Genomic DNA, 20,887 nt, shown 5'->3' with positions numbered 1-20,887 from the left:
TGCGTGCCCAAGATCCTGAGAGGAGAATGGAGGAGAAGGGATTGCAGCTGGCCATCCCCCATGGGGGGTGATTTCTCACTTTCTGTCTCTCTCTCTCTCTCTCTTTCTGGCAAGTGCTTGGACCCTATAGCAAAAACCTCTCCAAAATAAAAAAGATAAAAATAGAACGTGGTTCTAATCCCGGACTCTGAGGCTTCAAAATCACTCTGGGCATGTGGGCTTGCGTGCCCAAAATCCAAGGAGAATGGAGGGGAAGGGATGGCTATGTGGCTGTCGCCCTGGGGGTGATTTCTCACTTTCCTTCTCACTGTCTCTGGCGAGTGAGCGCACATACCCTATGGGGGGAAATCTAGATCTGAGTAGTTCCCATGCTGCAGGAGAAGCAGGAAGCGGAAGTGAAATTTCCTCACTCTTACCTTTTCTCGTCCCACCCCAGTCTAAAACAGCAGCTGCTCCTGGACGTCCATCACCTGGTCCAGATTTTCTCTAGTAAATGTAGCAGAGCACTCTGAGCTAGACACAGATCACTACAATACATAGCTAGTGTTTTCCAGATGTAGGCTGAGACCTCTGACTGAGGCTTGGCATCCGCTTTAGAAGGTGGCAGTCAGCAATTTTAAAAGAAGAAAGCAAGAAAAATATCAGAGTGGGTCTCATGTAGTGCCGGTGGCCGGTGAGCGCTATTTTGCAAAATGCTGGCATTCAGTTGTATCTCAGCATGTTGTAGTGGGGGGCAAAATAGAGTGTGTTTCTTTTTCCTTTTTTATGTTTTCTTCTTCTTCTTCTTCTTCTTCTTCTTCTTCTTCTTCTTCTTCGAGAGAGAGAGAGAGAGAGAGAAAGAGAACCCCCAGCAGGGTCTCAATGCTGCACTCCACCTCCGGCTTCAGCCAGACCCAGACTATGGGCACACATGGGGAGGCCTTGACTGCGAACCAGGAACCTCTCTATGTGAGTCAGTCTCACAGAGCATTGCATTTACTGCTGTGCCTCCCTGGGCTCTAAATGCCTTTCTTTTCTTCTTTTTTTTTCTTTTGCCATAGGGCACATGCACTTGCTGGGGAGAGAGACAGAGAGGAAAAGTGAGAAATCACCCCCCGGGGGGATGGACATATTGCAATCCCATCTCCTCTGTTCTCCCAGGATTTTGTGCACACATGCACTCATGCCCGGCATGAGTTTCAAGCACCCGGGTCCAGGACTCAAATTGCCATCAGTCACGTGGGAGTCCAGCACCTTAACCGCTATGCCACCTGTTGGCCCCTAAACTGTATCTCTTACTGTGGATTGGGGCCTCAAAAGTTTGAGAAACATTAAAACAGAGAGTAATTTATTCAATGTCTAAGAACATTTTAAGCTTCCTTCAGAGAACCTTTAAAGTGTGATTTGTCTTACCCAAAAGGCCATTTACACATCAATTTTCAGGAAACTGTATTGGGTATGAGAAACCCAAAGCTACCAGGAGGAGCAAGAACACAAAAGACATTGCTCATTGCCGCTGCAGGCCATGACTGTGAGAGTCTGCCACTCAGAAATAGCATGTAGGTTCAGAGCCACCACAAACGTGTGAGCAGGGGCCGGAAATCAAACCTCTTAGTGCAGATGTCAGTGAGGTTAGGTGCCAGATGCTTTCGTTTTTCTGCTAATGGTTACTGTCAAAAACAAGGACAACAAAACAGAATCAATCCAGCACTTGGATGGGTTGCTTCTAGAGGAGAAATCACATGTCAAAACGTTCACATGGTCTGCGGAAGTCAAGGAGAGGGAGGTTTCGCTCCTCACCCCCAACCTCTTCATAGAGGTGACTGTAAACACAGTGTTGCTAGGGTCCTGGGTGATAGTGACACAGGTTATATACCTTACACTTACACACACACACAGAGGGGACTCCACAGCCATATCACACAGGGATGACTGGGGTTCCAGTCCCAGCCCTGGCGGCTGACATGACAAGCATGTATATAGTTGCCTAGGATCCTGACAGGATGGAGGATTGGAGAAAAAGGATTGACCAGAACCCACTGGGATGTGCTTTTTCTCCCTCTCTTATGCATGCATGCAACCTCTGGCATGTCATAAAGGAAGAAAAAGGTAGAAAAAAGTGGAATTAAAATACAAGTTTAGAGGGCCAGCCAGTGGCATGGGTAAGGTGGCTGGATTCCATGGTCAACTGTGCAGTTTGAGTCCAGGACCCCGTAGCTTGAAAAACATGCTGGGATCTTGTGTGCCCAAAATCCCCAAAGGAGGGAGAATTGGAGGAGGCGACATTGTGGTGTGACCATTTTCCATGGGGGTGATTCCTTACTTTCTCTCTTTCATCTGGCAAATGCATGCACCCTCTAGCTAAAAGAACAAAACACAACAATGAGTTTATTTTGGTTCAAAATATTTTGAAATCCATATGTAGTTTTTTTCATAGTGTGCACTTTCCATGAACTTTTTGGAGTATGTACATGTACTTACATGATATTTCTATACAGTTCATATAAATTTTTTTACTGTTTTTTCTTTTCTAGTTGTTGCTTTTGCTATAGGGTGCATGTGCTCACCAGAGAGAGAGACAGAGAGCAAGAGAAGGAAAGTGAGAAATCATCCCCCAGGTGGATGGCCATGCTGGAGTCCTTCTCCATTCTCCTCTTGGGATTTTGGGCATGCATGCACATGTGCCTGGTGGTTTTTTTTTTTTTTAATATTTTTTTAATATATATATTTCAAAATAATTATTTTATTTAACTTTTTATTTATTTAAACTTGACCAGAGAGGGACAGAGTGAGAGAGAGAGAGGGAAAGTGAGATAACAAGCTGCCAGGTCCAAGACTCAAACCATGTGGGCATCCAGCGCTCCTCACCATACCACCTGCCAGCCCCAGTGCCTGGCATGCTTTTGCAAGCTGCTGGGTCCGAGACTCAGCCCTGTGGGGTCCAGCCACCTTAACTACCATGCCACCAGTCGGCCCTATTCTAACTATTTTTAAGTGTACAATTCGATGGCATTCGATATATTCGCGTTTTCCTGCCACCAACACCACCATCCAGCTCAGAACATTCTCCACCATTCCTAACTGACACGCCGTACCGTGAACAGTAGCTCCACTTGTCCTCTCCAGCCCTTGGTAACCACCATCCTACTTTCCATCTCAGAATTTAACGACTCTAAGAATCTTATATAAATGAAATTATACCATTTTGTCCTTTTGTGTCTGGCTTATTAGCTCAGTGTAATGTTTTCAAGGTTTACCCATCCCGTGTCATGTATCAAAACTTCATTCCTAGGACCAGCAGTTAGCGTAATGGCTATGTTGCTGGACTCCCACGTAGTCGACTGCGGTTTGAGTCCCGGACCCGGTGGCTTAAACTCATGCTGGGCGCGTGTGCGTGCATGCCCAAGATCCTGAGAGGAGAATGGAGGAGAAGGGATTGTGGTGTGGCTATCTCCCCTGGGGGGTGATTTCTCGCTTTCTCTCTGTCTCTCTCTGTCTTTCTGGCGAGTGCACACGCCCTATAGCAAAAACCTCTCCAAAAAAACCCAACTTCATTCCTTTTCAAGCTAACTAAAATTCCATCATGTATTATTTATTTATTTATTTACTTTTTTTAAGAATTATTTTTTATTTAACTTTATTTATTTATTTAATTTGAATTTGATCAGCAAGGGATAGAGCAAGAGAGAGGAAGGGAAAATGAGAAAGCAAGCCACTACGTCCAGGACTTGAACTGCAAGTCAGCCCTGTGGTAATCCAGGACCCTTAACTACCATACCACCTGCTGGCCCCCCCACAATGTATTTTTAAAAATAAGAGTGATATGTTTGGCAGATTTATTTTTGCTCACTCCAACATGACATTTCTCAGCCATACCCTTGGATGGCTGGAGACAAAACTACCATGGTGTTTTTTGTTTGTTTGTTTGTTTGTTTGTTTTTTTTTTTTGAGAGGTTTTTGTAATAGGGTGCATGCACTCACCAAAAAGACAGAGAGAGATAGAGAGACAGAAAGCAAGAAATCACCCCCCAGGGGGTTGGCCATGCCACAATTCCTTCTCTTCCATTCTCCTCTTGGGATCTTGGGCACTCATGCACACATGCCCGGCCTGAGTTGAAGCCACTGGGTCCAGGTCTCAAACCTGGTCAACTACATGGGAGTCCGGCGACATAGCCATTACAACAACAACTGCCCTCCTTGGGAGGAGCTTTTTATGTTGATTCTATTTGGGGTCCTTTTTATTTTTTGGATCTGAATTTCTCCATTTTTTTCTATATTTGGAAAATTTTCAGATAGTATATTTCATGAAAAAGGTTTTCCATGCCTTTAGCAGGTTCTTCACCTTCTGGAATACCCATTATAATATTTGGATGTTTCACGGTGTCTAGAATTTCCCATATGTTACTCTCCCTTTTTTTTGGTTGTTTTTCCTTTCTTTTTTTTTTAAAAAAAATAATTATTTAATTTTATTTATTCATTCATGTATTTTAATTTGACCAGAGAGAGACACACAGAGAGAGAGGAAAAGAAGGAAGTAAGCCACCAGGTCTAGGACTCGAACTGTGGTCAGCCATGTGGAAGTCCAGTGTCTTAACCACCATGCCACCTGCTGGTCCCTCTTTTTGGTTATTTGGGGTGGGAATCTAATCCCGTGGTCAGTAATGTGGTCTCTGGCTTTCTAACCACCAGGTCACAGGACACCCCAGAACTAGTTTTTGAGAATATGTATGTAATGGTTATAAGCAAGAACTTCAAAAATGTAGTGGAAAATGAAATTAAATATAGGAGTTTTAGTGCAAATATTTTGAAATGCACCCATAGTTTTTTTTTTTAATAAAATAGGCATTTTCATGAACTTTTCAAAGAGTACCTGCAGTATCAGCTGGGCTGTGTAGGGGATAAGACTCCTTTTTGTCCCTGCACCTCACTGATTGCCTGTGACATACTCCTGTCATGGTTCAAAGTTTATTCAATAATAAAATGGTTGGGGCCAGCAGGTTGCGTGGTGGTTAAGGAGCTAAACTCCCACATGGCCAGTTGTGGTGGGCACGTGTGAGTGCAGTGCAAAGGCCCAGGAGGAGAATGGAGGAGAAGGGATTGCAGTGTGGCTATATACCGCCCCCCCCCTCCCCTGGGGTGGTGTAGGATGGGGGGGGTGGGATGGTAGGGGGGTGGGAGATTTTCCACTTTCTCTCTCATTGCCTCTCTCTGTCTCTCTCTGGGAATTAGCAAAAACCTTTAAAAAAAATACTGTTTTCTTTGCCTACTACCTTTGTGAGAGGATTGCTGGGACAGGAGGAGAGTTAAAAAAGTAAAAAAGAAAAAAGAAATTTCTCCATCAGTTGAAGGCGTTCAGGAGGGCAGAGGGCCCTACTTCAGAGACAAGAGTGGTAAGTTCTTCATTGGTGCTTGAGGCTGACAGGGTCCGACCATGCATTGCGGTAATTGGTGGGTGGGGTGGAGTGAGAACTGGGAATGACTCCAGCAGACTAATGGCCCCGCCAGCGCGGACACCTGCATTTAGTCTAAACAGAATTCTAAGGCTTATGCGGATCAGGTGCACACTCGGCAGCATTACTTTCGATAAACACAAAGAATGGAATAATAATTAAAAAAAAAAATCTCCACACTACTTCTTCCCAATTCACATCTTCTCTCTCCCGCACAGCCTTTCCAGCTGACATTCCCGGCCGCTGCCCGCCTGCTGCCAGGTGAGCAGAGGCAGCCGGCCGGCCGCCCAGCCGCGGGCGGGCGTTCTGCAGCCTGCAGGTGCGGCCGTTCGCCGGACTACAACTCCCAGAATGCCCCGGGCGGGCGGGTCGCGTGAGCGCCCGGAAACCCTGGCCGCGGCGTCTGGGGTGAGGTGGCGGCGGAGGCGGCGGCCAGCGGAGGGGATCCCGCGGAGCGTGCGGAGCAGCGACTGGGAGTGCGGTGATTACGCTAGTTTCAGGTGCGCGAAGTGCGGCGTGTGCGGCCTGAGCCCGACTGGGGCCTGGGGGCTCGGGGAGGACGAGGGCCAGCCCGAGGGGGTCCGGGCAGCGGAGGAGATGAAGGTGGTGGAAGATGGTGGGTGTGGCGCGGCGGCCAGGGCCGGCTTGGCCGGAGCACGGGCAGGGCGGTGGGGCAGACCCAGCGGCCCGGCCCGAGCCTAGGCAGCCGAGCCCAGGCAGCCGGGGTTTCTGTGCCCCGCGCCCGCCCTGCCGGCCAGGTGGCGCCTGGATGGGAGGGGGGGGTGACTTAGCTAGAACGCGACTTTCCGTCTGGACCAGGTGAAGCGGTGCTTTTCAGGTAGGGGTGGGGTAGCTTCTTGGAAAGGATGTCCCGGAGTCAAAAGGGAAAAGAGTCTTTTTCTCGTTTTTTTGGTAATTGCCATGATCTCAGTCAAGGAGTGAGGTCCAATTACTTATTCGTCATTTCCTCGCTGTTCTTATTTGCCGAGTGTGGTCTGTTTATTCTTAGTTTTGACAGGGGATAATTGCAATATGTCCACAAGGCTTTTGGTGTTTCCTGAAATACCAGATTGTAGGCAATCTCCCCGTGACTTTTACTGCAGTTACGGTACAGTTGTTCCCAGGGCAAGCAAAATCTGACTCCGTTGCTGTCGCCTTTGTCCCTTGCTTTAGTTCTACTCTTACACAAATTTATATATATATAAATGAAACCATATATAGAAACCACTTGTATATAGTTGATTTAGAAGGGAAAGGCTTTAATGCCTTGGGGTTTGAATTGTTTCTTTCCTATTTGTATGTTTTTAGTTTTTGCTATAGGACACTTGTGCTGGCAGGAGAGAGACAGAGGTGGGGGTGAGAAATCACCTGGGGTGGGGGAAGAGGATGGCCACATCACACTCCTGTCTCATTCTCCTCTGAGGATTTTGGGCACGTGTGCGCATGCTCCTGGTGTGTTTTTCAAGCTGCTGAGTCTGGGACTGGAACAGTGCATTTGGCCTTGTTGGATCCAGCCTTCTTAATCAACATGCCACTGGCTGGCTCTGAGGGAAAGATTTTCATCTTGGAACCTAGTTGTCTTTGGAACATGTTCAAAAATAGGGAGAATGTGGTTTTGGGAGCCCTAAATTAAGTTGAGAGAATTTTACTGATAAATACTGGGTATTTTACATTTGTGGTAAAGAGACGGTTTAAGAAGAGGAAAAAAAATTAGTTGAAGACTTGAGTTTTGAATAAAAGAGATTTATGTGTTACAGGTCAGTGACTTCAAATGAAGTTATGTGGGATAAGCAAGATGCTGAGCCCGTGTTGCACACTGGGAGCTGAATTACAGCATACGCAGCATACTCTAATGAGCATTTATGCTCATCTATACTTTCCTACCCACCTCTTCATGCTTTGAGGACGAATTGTATTTTTTACTTTATAAACATAAAAACTGAAGTCTGGGGGAGGGTTGAAGTAGTTGCCTGTCTAATGCCCTTCTTGTTTGAGTGTGTAAGAGAAGCACTCTTACCAGTAAGGAGGGGTTTTCCCCATCCTGGATGAAAACCTCTTAGTTTAAGGTGGGATAGTTGAAATTACTGTGTTTTACCCAGCTTGGAATATTTTCTTTTTAAAAATAAGTATTTAATTTATTTATTCTAATTTGACCAGAGAAGGGGAGAGAGAGAGAGAGAGAGAGAGAGAGAAAACAAGCTGCCAGGTCTGGGACTCGAACTGTGGTCAGCTATGTGGGTCAGCGCCCTTAACTACCACATCACCTACTGGCCCCAAAAGTCATGCACATTGAGAGAGAGACAGAGAGAGATGGACTCGATGAGGCAGTTCTGCAGCTTCCATTGTTTTTTGCCATAGGGTGGGTGCCACCATGCCCCCAGCTTGGAGTATTTTCTAGTTTAAACTTTGTTTTTACATGATATAACACAGAATCTCGAAATAAGTCAGGGTTTGAATGCTCACTCTTAAGAGAGATTACTTTTTTATTTTTACAAAATCATTTAACTATTTATTTTAATTTGACTAGGGAGGGACAGAGTGTGTATGTGTGAGAGAAAGCGAGAGAAAGTAAGCAAGTCACCAGATCTTGGACTTAAACTGTGATCAGCCATGTGGGAGTCCATTCTCCTTAACTACCACATCATCTGCCAGCCCCACGTTTTTTCTTTTCTTTTTTTTTTAGAGAGATTTTTTGCTATAAGGCACATGTACTCACCAGAGAGACAGAAAGCAAGAAATCTTACTTGCTTTCTGTAAGGGGGAATGGCCATACCACAATCCCTTCTCCACTCTCTTCTTGGGATCTTGGGCATGCACACACACATGTGCCAACGTGAATTTCAAGCCTTCAGGTCTGGAACTCAAACTGTGGTTGACTATATGGGAGTTAAGCGACATAACTGTTATGCTATCTGCTGGTCCACTGTTTTTGTCTTAATGTGAGAGGGCAAGTGTGTGTTGTGGGGAGAGGGGAATCCTCCTCCCAACAAGGTGTGGTCACATTGCCATCCTTCTTTCCCCCTTTCTCTAGTCCATCAGGATCCTAGGTGTGGGTACACATGCCCGGTGTGTTGCCCAGAGGCCAGGATTAGAATTGTGTGGAGAGCAGCCAATCTGAGCAAACATAGTGACCTTTAGACACACGTAGAAGCATGGTTTTGTGAGCTTTATTTGTTTAGTAATGAAAGCATTTATATATGAATACACAGTTTGTTGTTGAAACTGCAGAGTAGTATAGGGCTAAAGGAAGCCATGCGTATTTACCAGATTTTGTCCCAAAAAGATCAGAAAAATTATATGGCCTAGTCGTTTTTGTATCTTCAGATGATTTATATCTAAAAAACAACTTACTTTGTATTTTTTTCTATTTTTTTGTCTTATAAAATAATAAACCTGAGAGCAACCATGAGCTTCATTTGTATAGCAATGAAAACATTTGCATATGAATATGCTAACTGCCTGTCGTTGAAACTGCAGAGCTGTATTGGGCTAAAGGAAACCACATGCATGCGTTTATCAGATTTTGCCTGGAAAAGATCAGAGAAACTATATGGCTGGGCCAGTCCTTTTCCCATCTTCAGACGATTAACATTGAAAGACAAGTAGTTTTGCATTCCATTTCCTCTTCTCCCATTTTCTGACCTATAAAATAATAAACCTGAGACTAGTTTGGAGTTGTGGCTTTTTATCAGAGAAGTAGAATCCACCTGATCTTCATTTTGCTATACTGGATGTCTTTGTGTTTTTATTTTTATGTTTATTTCTAATCCACAGCCCCCTTACTCAAAAAAACGCATTCTGCTGAGTGAGTCCCGGCATAACTGTGCTAGGTCGTGTGGGATCTGGCCATCTGCATAGTGCTTATCCACTATGGGACTGGCCCAAGAGGAGTTCCTTGGGAATATCTGTTTTCTTATTTATGAAATGCCAAGAGAACTAAATGTAGTAATGTGTGGCAGGTCCCGTACATGGTGTCTGGCACCTTGTAAGCATTCATGTCCAACCATCAGTGAGTGTGTTCACTTGGAAAAATCTTTGTTGATCTTCTCAGTGCTCTGCTAGGTTCTGGTGATATTCCTGTGGACTTCAGATACAGAAGGAGCCTGCTTCCGTGGAGCTTGTCGGTGAACAGCAAACATGGGAACAGTTAAGCCAGATCATAACAATGGGGGGAATGCTATGAAGGGATGAAGACAGAAATGAGGGAGGTAGTAACTGAGGGAGACCATTTCAGATAGGGTGGTCAGGACAGGCCACCATAGGAGATGACCACTGAGTGGTGAGCCAAGAAATGGAAGGAGCAAGCCACTTACGTAGAACCCAGAGAAACACACTGCAGGCAGTGGAGTAGCCCCCACAAAAACCTGGAGTGAGAGTCGCTTGGTGGGTTGAGGGACAGGAAGGAACTTGGTGTGGAGGAATTGTAGTGTGTAGAGAAGAGGTAGTAGGGAGGTTGGGAAGATAGGTGGTTGGAGGAAAGAAGAGGCGTACTTGCATCTCACCATGTGGCCTGGCCAAGGACTGGAACCAGCCCAGTAGGAGACTGACTGGGCCTGGGAAAGGCTTGTGCATGTAAGTGGGGACTGTGCATGTGTTCAGAAAGATGTGGCAGCTGGGTATGTGCTGGTGTGGACGGACTGCAACCTCATAAAGATGCAGAATAATGTGTGTGCCATGTGGTCACTTGAGTGTAAGGGGCCTCGAATGTGTGTGGAGATACAGGCTTCATGAGGATGTCAGAGAAACCAGTAGGAGAACAGGGTGTCTGGAGAACAAAGTGGCTGTCTACCCTTTTGTGCTTTTTGAATTGTCTGCTTTATGCATATATTACCATTAATAAAGTGATTACAACAGACCTGGTCCAATGCAGTCATCTCCTGAACAGTCCCCCCTACATCAGTGGCCTCTGACCCCAATTGCTTCCTACCCCTTAACTGTCCTCTTCCTGTAGTGAGCAGGGCTAGAGAGGGCTGGAAAGCCCTCTGGCAAAGAGTCTTTGAGAGTATTCCTTTTCTTTGGTTTGCCACGGGGCACATGCACTCACTGGAGGGAAACAGAGAGAGAGAGAGAAGGAAAGTGAGAAATCACCCCCCATGGGGGATGGCTATTCTGCAGTCTTGTCTCCTCCGTTCTCCTCTCAGGATTGTGGTATGCACGCACATACGCACAGGTGCCTGGTACGAGTTTCAAGCTACCAAGTCTGGGACTCAAACTGTGCAGCCAGTCATGTGGGTTCCAACTGCTTTAACCTCCATACCACCTACTGGCCCAAGTCTGTGTTTTTTTTTTAAAGATTTATTTATTTATTTAATTTTGTCATTATTATTTTAATTTGGTGAGAGAGAGAGAGAGAGGGAAAGGGAAAGGGGAAAGTGAGAAAGTAAGCCCTCAGATCTGGGACTTGGACTGTGGTCGGCCATGTGGCACTCCAGTGCCTTCACCACCACGCCACCTGCCGGCCCCTACCCTGGTTTACATTTTAAAATGCATTTGTGGCTGGTGCATGGAGAAGCAGTGGGGGTGAGGTGGACCCGTAGAAATGGTGAAACCTGTGGACGCTGTTGAGGTGGGCCAGTGGGAGACACTGGTGGGATGGTGAGAAGAGGGTGGATTTGGATGTATCTTGGACGTGAAATTGAGTAATGGGTTGGATGTAGAAGCCAAGAGAAAGGGAATGTAAGATGGGTCCTGTACCATGGTCGAGGAGTGGCAGAGTGGCGGCACCATTCCTGAGGTGGGCAGGGACAAGGAATCCTCTGTGGTTGTGGAGGGCTATCGGTGGTCAGTCAGCGTCAGAGGGTCTGCGTTAAGGCCATGAACGGGGGTGCTGGCATAAAGGCACAAAGGGGATTGAAGAAGGAGAAGTGTGGACAGTGTTGCAGGGTGAGAGGGCAGAGATTGGGAAGTGCTGAGCCGCTGGGCGGTGTGCATGTTGTGGTTTGCGGTTTTGAATCTAAAAAGTGAAACTAGCCATCTTGTGTGAGGAGGAGGAAGAGACAAGGGAGAAGAAAAGGCCTGGAGGGGCAGTCTGGCCTGAGGTTGGCTAGAAGATGAGGACAAGAGGAGGGGTGGGGGATGGGAAGAATGAGGAGGGCCCCATGAGTTAGGACCCTGGTTGGGGTAAAATGCCTTTTGGGGTGTGGAGTGTTAAGTGAGCAGTCTGTAAGGAAAGAAAGGATGTTTTGGGAGGTGGCAATAGGACTGAGCTTTGCTCGCAGAGTGTTTTTTTAATTTAATTTTTAAAAATGTTTTTGCACCCCCAGCAGATCTCGCTGCTGCGATGCACCTTCAGCCAGCCCTGAGTCAAGGGTGCACGCATTCCCAGCATAAGAAGGAAGGTGTCTAGATGGGGACCCAGAACTTGCCCACGTGGGTCAGCCTTGCCAATGCTCACGTTTTACCCTTGGGCCACCTATGGATTTTGTAATGCTGGAAATTGTTCCTTTTATCTATCTGTAATTTTGTTTCCTTTAATCAACATGTCTATTCTACCCACCCAATAAAAAAGCTAATTCTTTTTTTTAAGAATTATTTTATTTAACTTTATTTATTTATTTTAATTTGACCATAGAGGGACAGTGAGAGAGAGAGAGAAAGTGAGAAAGCAAGCCACCAGGTCCAGGATTTGAACCGCAGTCTACCATGTGGGAGTCCAGCACCCTTAACCACCACACCACCTGCCTGCTCCCAAAAAAGCTAATTCTTACTGCTCTCGAGTAGCATATCATCCTAGTACATTCAGTGCTCATTAATTAAAAATATATTAAATGACAAGCTACTATGATTTAGAAACATGGAAATGAAATTTTGTTCTACTAATTGTTACAGTATTTACAGATCTCCAAACTAGCAGTCTGTGTTTAGAAAATAAAGTGGCCTTTAGAAAGTTGGCATGCTTGGATCTGGCAAGTGGCATGGTGGTTAAGGCACTAGACTCCCACATGGCTGACTGCAGTCTGAGTCCTGAACCTGGAGACTTGCTTTCTCACTTTCCTTCTCTCTCTCTGTCACTGGTCAAATTAAAATAATAATAATAATAAAATCAATTGAGAACTTTTTTAAAAAGAATTATTTTATTTAATTTTTTCTATTCATTTATTTATTTAATTTGACCAGAGAGAGGCAGAGAGAGAGAAGGAAAGTGAGAAAACAAGCCATTAGGTACAGGACTTGTTGGACCGTGGTCGGCCATGTGGGAGTGTCCACCGTCGTAACCACCACACCACCTGCTGGTCCCTGAATAAATCTTTTTTAAAAAAGAATTATTTGTTATTCTTTAGTTTGACCAGCGAGAGACACAAAGAGATAGAGAGACATAGTTTGGGAGCAAGCTGCCAGGTCTGGGACTCAAACGAACTGTGGTCAGCTATGTGAGAGTCCAGTACCCCAACCACCATGCCACCTGCCTGCCCCATAAATGAATAATTCTTGAAAAGAAAGAAAGTAAAAGTATTGGAAGTTGGAATGCTTGATGGGTGCAGACTTGGCAAAAACCCCTGTGTTCCCCAGGCCCTGAGCTCTCAGGTGACTGGAAATCACTTCTGTGATGAACAGGATGCACGCATGTGCAAGGTTTTATTACTGTTAACAATCATAGTTACAAGTTACGTAGGACCGGACAACACCGCAGTATTCATTTTCATTGCACTCCACCAACAGCGGGTGTGTGTCTCAAACTGTTTCTCCAAGTGCTTATCTCCGTTATCTCCAGTGTCCTTTTATCCCCTATCACTGTAGCTTAGGAAAAGTTGATTTATTTAGAAACTAAACTCAAATGGTTTCAGATATCTCAGTAATTTAAAGCCATTAATGTAACTGCACAGCCCTGAATTACAGAGCTGTTATCACTGGAAGCTGTGTAATCCCAGTCTGTCGGGAGTTTACCTTCTGATAGACGGATGCGCTATTGAGTTTTATGTCCCACACGCTTCCCTGAAGTACTCCGTGCAGTGTTTTGAGGCGCGAATGTGTTTAACTCAAAGCGCTATGATTTATAGAGCGTGGTTAAAGCTTCCAGTTGTTCCCCTGGGCTTCATGTGTGATTTTCAGGATGGAGGTAAATTTAGTAGTAATATGAATAGCTCTTATTTTTGTAACTTCCTGGAATTGTAGACAGAAAGTTTATTTACATTTTCTAAATATTTTACTCTGCTCATAATTTTGTTAACAGTTTTTAGGAAGAACGATCTAGAAATGAGCACATGCCAGCTGCTAATTAAAGTTTATTTTTTTCTGTGAGTCAGTGAGAGAGAGATTGCAACCCCCATAAGGTCTTTTTTTTGGAGGGGAGAGTTTTTGCTCTAGGGCATGTGCGCTTGCCAGTCAGCCAGAGAGAGACAGAGAGACAGAAGGCGAGAAATCACCCCCTGGGGGGATGGCCATGCCGCAATTCCTTCTCCTCCCGGGATCTTGGGCATACATGCACACGTGCCTGGCGTGAGTTTTAAGCCACTGGGTATGGGACTCGAATCACGGTCGACTGCGTGGGAGTCCAGCGACATAGCCATTATGCTAACTGCTGGTCCCCCCATAAGGTCTTTTTTTAATAACTTTTTTCCCTCAAATTTTATTTATTGTTTCTATGCATGTACGAGAGAGAGAGAGAGAGAAAGAGAGAGAGGGAAGAGAAGAGACAAGACCAGACCAGACCCTTGACAGATCTCATCAAGTTGTAGTCCCCTTTCCCTAGCCTTCCAGTTTGTCAGGTTCCTAGACACACGTGCATGTGTCCACTGTATTTTCTTTCTTTACTTTTTAGAGAGATTTTTGCTTTAGGGTGTGTGTGCTTGCTGGAGAGACAGAGAGAGACGTAGAGATAGAAAGCGATAAATCACCCTCACCCCAACGAGGGATGGCCTTCTTCATTTTTCTCTTGGGATTTTGGGCACACATGCACACATGCCCAGTATGAGTTTCACACCACCAGGTCCGGGACTTGAACCACGGTCAACTACGTGGGAGTTAAGTGATATAACCAGTATGCCATCCGCTGGTCCCTTCTTTTCTTTATTTTTAAAAAATATTTGCTAGGGGTCGGCAGGTGGCTTGGTGGTTAGGGGTGCTGGACTCATGCATGGCTGACTGCGGTTCAAGTCCTGGACCTGGCGGCTTTCTCTCACTCTCACTCTATCTCTCTCTGGTCAAATTGAAGTATATAAATGAATGAATAAATAAATTTAAATAAAATAATTAAAAAAAAAACGTTTGCTAAAGGACATATGCACTTGCTAAAGAGAGACAAAGAGAAGGAAAATGCGAAAGCATCCAACATGGGGAATGGTGATGCCACAATTTCTTCTCCATTTTTCCTCCATTTGAGATTTTGAATGTGTGCGTGCATGCTTAGCTAGGCAAATATTTTCTTGCCTTAATTAATATTTCTAATATTACTAGTGAGATGGGAAATTTTAGGTCTAATTTTTTTAAAAAAGTTATTTAATTTTATGTATTATTATTATTTTAATTCACGAGGGAGAGAGTGAGGGAAAGCGAAAAAGCAAGTTGCCAGGTCTGGGACTCAAACTGCAGTTGGCCCTGTAGGAGTCCAGCACCTTCACCATCTTGCCACCTGTTGGCCCCAGGTCTTTTTTTTTTTTTTTTTTAAAGTTTATTTATTCCACGAGTGAGAGACAGAGACATACATACCCAAACACAGAGAAACCAGACAGACAGAGACGAGCTTCCCCAGCGGGGTCCTTATGCTGGGAGCCACTTCTCAGCCAGCGTGGATCATGGGCATTGTGCCCGTGTGCTTGCGGAGGTGGGAGGTCTGGGGTTGCGAACCTAGGACTTTCCTGTATGGATTCAGTTGTGCTACCGCTGCACCATCATCTGGTCCTGGAACTTTTATTTCTAAGTTTAATAACTGTTTCTTTTCTTTTTGGAGAGGTTTTTGCTATAGGGCGCATGCGCTCGCCAGACAGAGAGACAGAAAGCGAGAAATCACCCCCCAGGGGGGATGGTCACGCCGCAATCCCTTCTCCTTCGTTCTCCTCTCGGGATCTTGGGCACACATGCACACGCACCCGGCGTGAGTTTTAAGCCACCGGGTCCGGGACGTTAACCGCGGTCGACTACTTGGGAGTCCAGCGACATAGCCATTATGCCAACTGCTGGTCCCATAACTGTTTCATTTCTTTTGGATTGTCTGTTCATTTCCATTGCTCAGCTTTTTAGTAGGAATTCATGGTTTTCTTATTTATTTATCTTTTCTTAGATTTTTTTTGCTATAGGCACGTGAACTTGCCAGAGAGACAAAGAGAAACAGAGAGACAGAAGAGAAGAAATAACCCCCCAAAGGGATGGTCATGCTACAGTCCCTTCTCCTCCATTCTTCTCTCAGTATCTTGGGCATGCACGCACATGCACCTCATGTGAATTTTAAGCCTCCGGGTCCTGGACTCAAACTGCTGTTGACTACATGGGAGTCTAGTGACATAACCATTATGCCATCTGCTGGTCTAGATACTCATGGTTTTCTTTAATAGTTTGTATGATTCTACCAGGAGATAAGATCTTGTCCAGTTTTTTGTTTTTTTTTTAAGAAATTTTAAGTTTAACTTTATTTATTTACTTATTTATTTTTAATTTGACCTGAGAGGGACAGAGCAAGAGAGAGAGAGAGAGAGTGAGAAAGCAAGCCACCAGGTCCAAGACTTTTGGTATTTGAACCTTGGTCGATTATGTGGGAGTCCAACATTCTTAACCACACACCACCTGCTGACCCCATCAAGGTTTTTTTGTTTGTTTGTTTGTTTGTTTTAAGAGTTCTTTTGGTTAAAGGGTGTGTGTACTCACCAGAGACACAGAAAGAGACAGACAGAAAGCAAGGAAACCCCCCACCACCATCACCAGAGGTGATGCCATTCCGTAATCCCTTCCCCTCCATTCTCCTCTCAGGATCTATGGCACGCATGCACACACATGTGCCCAGCGTGAGTTTTTAGCTGCTGCGTCCAGGACTCAAACAGTGACCGACTACGCGGGAGTCCAGCAGTGTAACCATTATACCATCTGTTGGTCCCTTGTCCTGGGTTTTATTTATTAGTCACTGGGAAAGTTATGACTTATTTTTCTGTTTTCCTCCCCCCAAGAGGTTTTTGCCTTAGGGTGCATGCTCTTCCTGGAGACAGTGGGAGAGAAAGTGAGAAATCACCCCCCAGCTGGAATAGCCATGCCACAGTCGCTTCTGCTCCATTCTCTTTCTGGGATCTTGGGCATATACACACACACACACACTGGTGTGATTTTCAAGGCACCAGGTCCGGTTGGCCACATAGGATTCCAGTGACAAAACCAACATGCTCTCTGTGGCCCCTCTTTGTTTTTTTATGGAAAAGTGGGTCATGACTTCCCTGATGACCCAATATTTTTATTAGTTATTTATCTTTTAAGGACTATTAATTAGTTTTCTGTAGCCAGTCCCATAACTCAGTGATTAAGGAAACTGGCCCACATGGCTGACCCCATTTTGAATCGTGGCCCTGGTGGCTTGAAAAACATGGCTGGGGGAGCCAGCAGATGGTGTAGCAGTTATCCCACATTGCCAACTGTGGTGGCTTGAAAATCATACTGGGCATGCGTGCATGCGTGCCCAAGATCCTGGGAGGCGAATGGAGGAGAAGGGATTGGGGCATGGCCATCCTCCCTGAGGGGTGATTTCTCACTTTCCCTCCCACTCACTGTTTCTCTATGACAAGCGCACATGCCTTAAGGCAAAATAAAAACCCCCCTACTTAAAAAAAAATAAAGCAAAACATGGCTGGGTACCTGTGCGTGCATACCTAGAATCCTGATGGGAGGGAGGATTGGAGGACAAAGTGACCATACCTGATTGAGGGATTGTTTTTTTGGGGGAAAGGTTTTTTTTTGCCTAGGGCACATGTGTTTACCAGAAAGACAGACAGAAAGAGACAGAAAGCAAGAAGTCACCCCCAGGGGAGATGGTCATGCCGCAATCCCTTCTCCTTTCTCCTCTTGGGATCTTGGGTACGCATGCACATGCACCTGTCATGTTTAAACCACTGGGTCCAGAACTTGAACTGTGGTCAACTATATGGCAGTCCAGCAACATAGTCATTACGCCAACTGCTGGTTCCAGTTGAGGGGTTCTTGATCTCTTTCTTTCTGGTGAGCATATATACCCTCTGTCAATTAAAAGGAAAAAGAAGAAAAATAGTTTTTGGTCAACTAGTTCATGAGTTCTTTTCCTAAGGCCCGATTATATGCTGACAGATCATATATTTTATTAATCTAGTTATCCAGTTTTTGGTTAATTGGTTTTTTGTTTGTTTGGTTTTTCTAGGTTTTTGCCATAGGGCATATGCGCTCATTGAAGAGAGACAGAGAAAGGGAAAGTGAGAAACCATGACCCTGGGAGGATGGTCACATTGCAATCCCTCCTCCTCTATTCTCCTTTTGGGATTTTGGGCACACAAGGCATGTACATGTGCCCCACACTGCCAGGTCTGGGACTTGAACCATGAAGCTGGCCATCTGGAATCCAGTACTTTAACCTCCATGCCACCTGCTGGTCCCCTTTGAGTCCTGTGAATAATTTGTTTTATCTTTCCAGAAAGAAGTAATGATGTAAATCATTCGTTGTGCAAACCTCGAGTTCAAAGGTGAGAAGGAAGGTCAGAAAGAACATGGCCTGGCCAAGCATTTGTCAGAGGGGAGCTCCGTGTTCTCGATTCAGCCATCACCACGCTGTTGTGTTCCTGCTCACCTTCTTCAGGTACGCAGATTACCGGAGCCGTTCTCTGGCTTGTTTTTCTTCGGAAGGAGATACTACGTGGCACGTGTCTAATGCACCGATTGGCATCGTCTGGAAATGAGACAGTTTGTTACTCCTCCTGCCGTGCTTTTTGGCAGGTCTGCTACCGTAGGTCATGAGGACTGCGAGCCCTCCAGGGGACGTTTGGCAATGTCCGGAGACATTTTAGGGCATCACAGTATGGGCAGGGGTACTTCTTGGCATCTCACGGTAGAGACCAGGGGTGCTGCTAAACATCCCACAGTGCACAGGAGAGCCCACACAACAAAGAAGTTTTTGGCCCAAAATGTCAATAGAATAGAGGCTGAGAAACCTCGATCCAGGAAAAGCTGTCTGTCTGTTAAGACCAGGAGTTTGAGAACAAAGGATGTGCATGTTCTCTGTGCCTCCCTGTGCCTCCTTGAGCAGCAGAGATGGTGTGAGATGACTGCGAGGAGCTCGGCCGGGGGACCCCCGAGCATAGCAGCACCTGGTCAGCGCAGCCGTGGAAACCACTCCCCATTGGGGCTCTGACACCCGGTGATTCTCTTTAGTGACATGACATAAGTCAGGCCACTTGGCATTAGGGGCATGTTATATGTAACCCGGATGCTCAGGTATTTCGGTATTTCTTCTGAGTAGACTTTATTATTATTTTTAAGTTTTTTTGGTTTTGTTTTCTGTTTTTGTTTTTTCTTTTTTTGGCTACAAGGCATGTGTGCTCACTAGAGAGAGGCAGAGAGAGAGAGAAAGTGAGAAATCACTCCCTAGGGGGCACGGCCGTACTGCTGTCCCATCGCCGCCATTCTCTTGGGATTTGGGGACACATATGCACATGGATCTGGCATGATTTTCAAGGCACTGGGTCTAGGACTTGAACTGCATAGTCAGCCATATGGGACCCAGCCGCCTTAACATCTACGTGACCTGATGGCTCATATTTTGTTATTTAAAAAAAATATGATTAATTTTTGTGCCATGAGGTACATGTGCTTGTCAGAGGGAGCGAGAAAGTGAGTAAGCATTTCCCACCGGGAATGGCCGTGCTGCAGTCCCTTCTCCATTTCTCCTTTCAGGGTTCTGCGCATGCCCAGACATGTGTCCTATGTGTTTTTCAAGCCAGCAGGTCCAGGACTAGGACCACATCGTCAGCCATGTGGGATCCAATCATTTTAACCACCATGCCACTGGCTGACCTGATTTTGTTTATTCATTTTCATTGAAGGTAACACAAGAAGAGTGATTTTTTTTTCCTTGAAAGTAGAAACTAAGAAAATGATTTCCAATTATGTAAGAATTTAGCTCATTTTTGGATGCTTGGTTTAAAGCTGCCCATTTGGGAGGAGTAGGGGGGTAGGCATCAACGTGAGGAAGGGCGGAGACTCAAGGAAAGCCCCTGAGTGGCTAATGCAGTGCGAGCCCAGTGGTTGCTGCAGAGTCACATTCTTTCCAGAACTGCAGCCATGCTTAGAGTGGGTTGGGATCAGTCACATATCCATCTTCTAGTTCCAGGGATAAGTTATAGGTGATCGTGGACTCACAATGAAGATGACTAGCTACTTTTTTCTTTTGCTTAACAAAGACTGTCTCAATTGATACTTCTTAATTTCTTTTCTTAAAGATTATTCGGTTATTCTTCCATGAGAGGAAACAGAGAGGTATGCCCAGCAGGGTCTTCCTGCTGCCGTCTACCCCTAGTCTCAGCCAGCCCAGGTCATGGGCACATACATATGTGTGTGTGTGTGTGTGTGTGTGCGCGTGCCTGTGCACGCGCCTCGCATGCTCAGGGAAGTCCCAGGATGTGAACCCAGGACCTTTCCCATGTAGGTCCAGTAGTGGCACTTCAGTACCACCGCTTGGCTCCTCAGTTGTTATTAGTGCTTACATAGCAGTCATCTTTCTTCCTCCTTTTCTTTCTTTCATTGTCAGATGATGTGTGCACTCACCAAAGAGAGAGAGAGAGAGAGGAAGCCCCCTAAGTGGGGTGTGATCACGCTGCAGTCTCCACTTCTCCTTCCCATCAGAATCTTGGCACACGTATACACCTGTCTAGCGTGTTCCTCAGGCCATGGGGGCCAGGATTTGAACTCTGGTTGACCACGTGGGATCTGGTTTCCTTAATCCCTGGGCTATGGGGCTGGCCCTCTTTCTTTTTAAGAGAAGAATTCTGAAATTGACTAAAACCAATGGACCTGTGCCTGTGACCTTACTGAGTGCTGTTTTCTTTGCTGTTCATGCAGCTCTGTTTCTTCTCCCTGTTTTGCAGCTATTCGTTGCTCCATGCTTCAAGGAAAACATTCAGCAATGTCAAAGTCAGTATCTCTAAGCAGTGGACCCCAAGTGCGTTTAACACATCAGTTGAACTGCCTGTGGAGGTAAGCAGGGCAGAGCCGGGATGGACTTAGGAAGGGAACATGCCCACCTCTAAGCTCTTCTAAAGTTTCTCTTTTGCATCATTCACCTGTTGAGAACCCTGCAGTGACTTTCTGTTTCCTGTGACTTGAAGCCTAAGCTATTTTACTGTTTCAAAGCCTGCTTTGATTCAGGCCCATTTTACCCGTCCGGCCAGCTTTGTGTTGTAAAATCACATAATTCTTGCTAGCCCCTATTTTCATCAGCACTGGCTTGTTTCTGCCTTGGAGATTTTGTTCATTATCTTTTATTGGTTTGTTTTTGCCATAGGGTATGTGGCCTTGTCAGAGAG

At 45.6% G+C, this 20,887-nt stretch overlaps 1 protein-coding gene across 1 annotated transcript in view; it reads left to right on the top strand.

The window, feature by feature from the left end:
• The first annotated feature begins 5,812 nt into the window (after nt 1–5,812).
• Nucleotides 5,813–20,887, top strand: part of SLC37A3 (solute carrier family 37 member 3) — a 48,472-nt gene continuing 33,397 nt past the window's right edge. Inside the window, exons 1-3 of the mRNA XM_006145047.3 lie at nt 5,813–5,929; nt 18,004–18,165; nt 20,450–20,558. Coding sequence (XP_006145109.1) covers nt 18,077–18,165; nt 20,450–20,558 — 198 coding nt within the window. The 5' untranslated portion in view covers nt 5,813–5,929; nt 18,004–18,076. The remainder of the gene's footprint in view (nt 5,930–18,003; nt 18,166–20,449; nt 20,559–20,887) is intronic.

This window comes from Tupaia chinensis, unplaced genomic scaffold (assembly GCF_000334495.1).
Source record: "Tupaia chinensis unplaced genomic scaffold, TupChi_1.0 Scaffold000140_1, whole genome shotgun sequence".
Classification (NCBI taxonomy): domain Eukaryota; kingdom Metazoa; phylum Chordata; class Mammalia; order Scandentia; family Tupaiidae; genus Tupaia; species Tupaia belangeri.
This window is presented reverse-complemented; position numbering and strand designations above follow the sequence as displayed.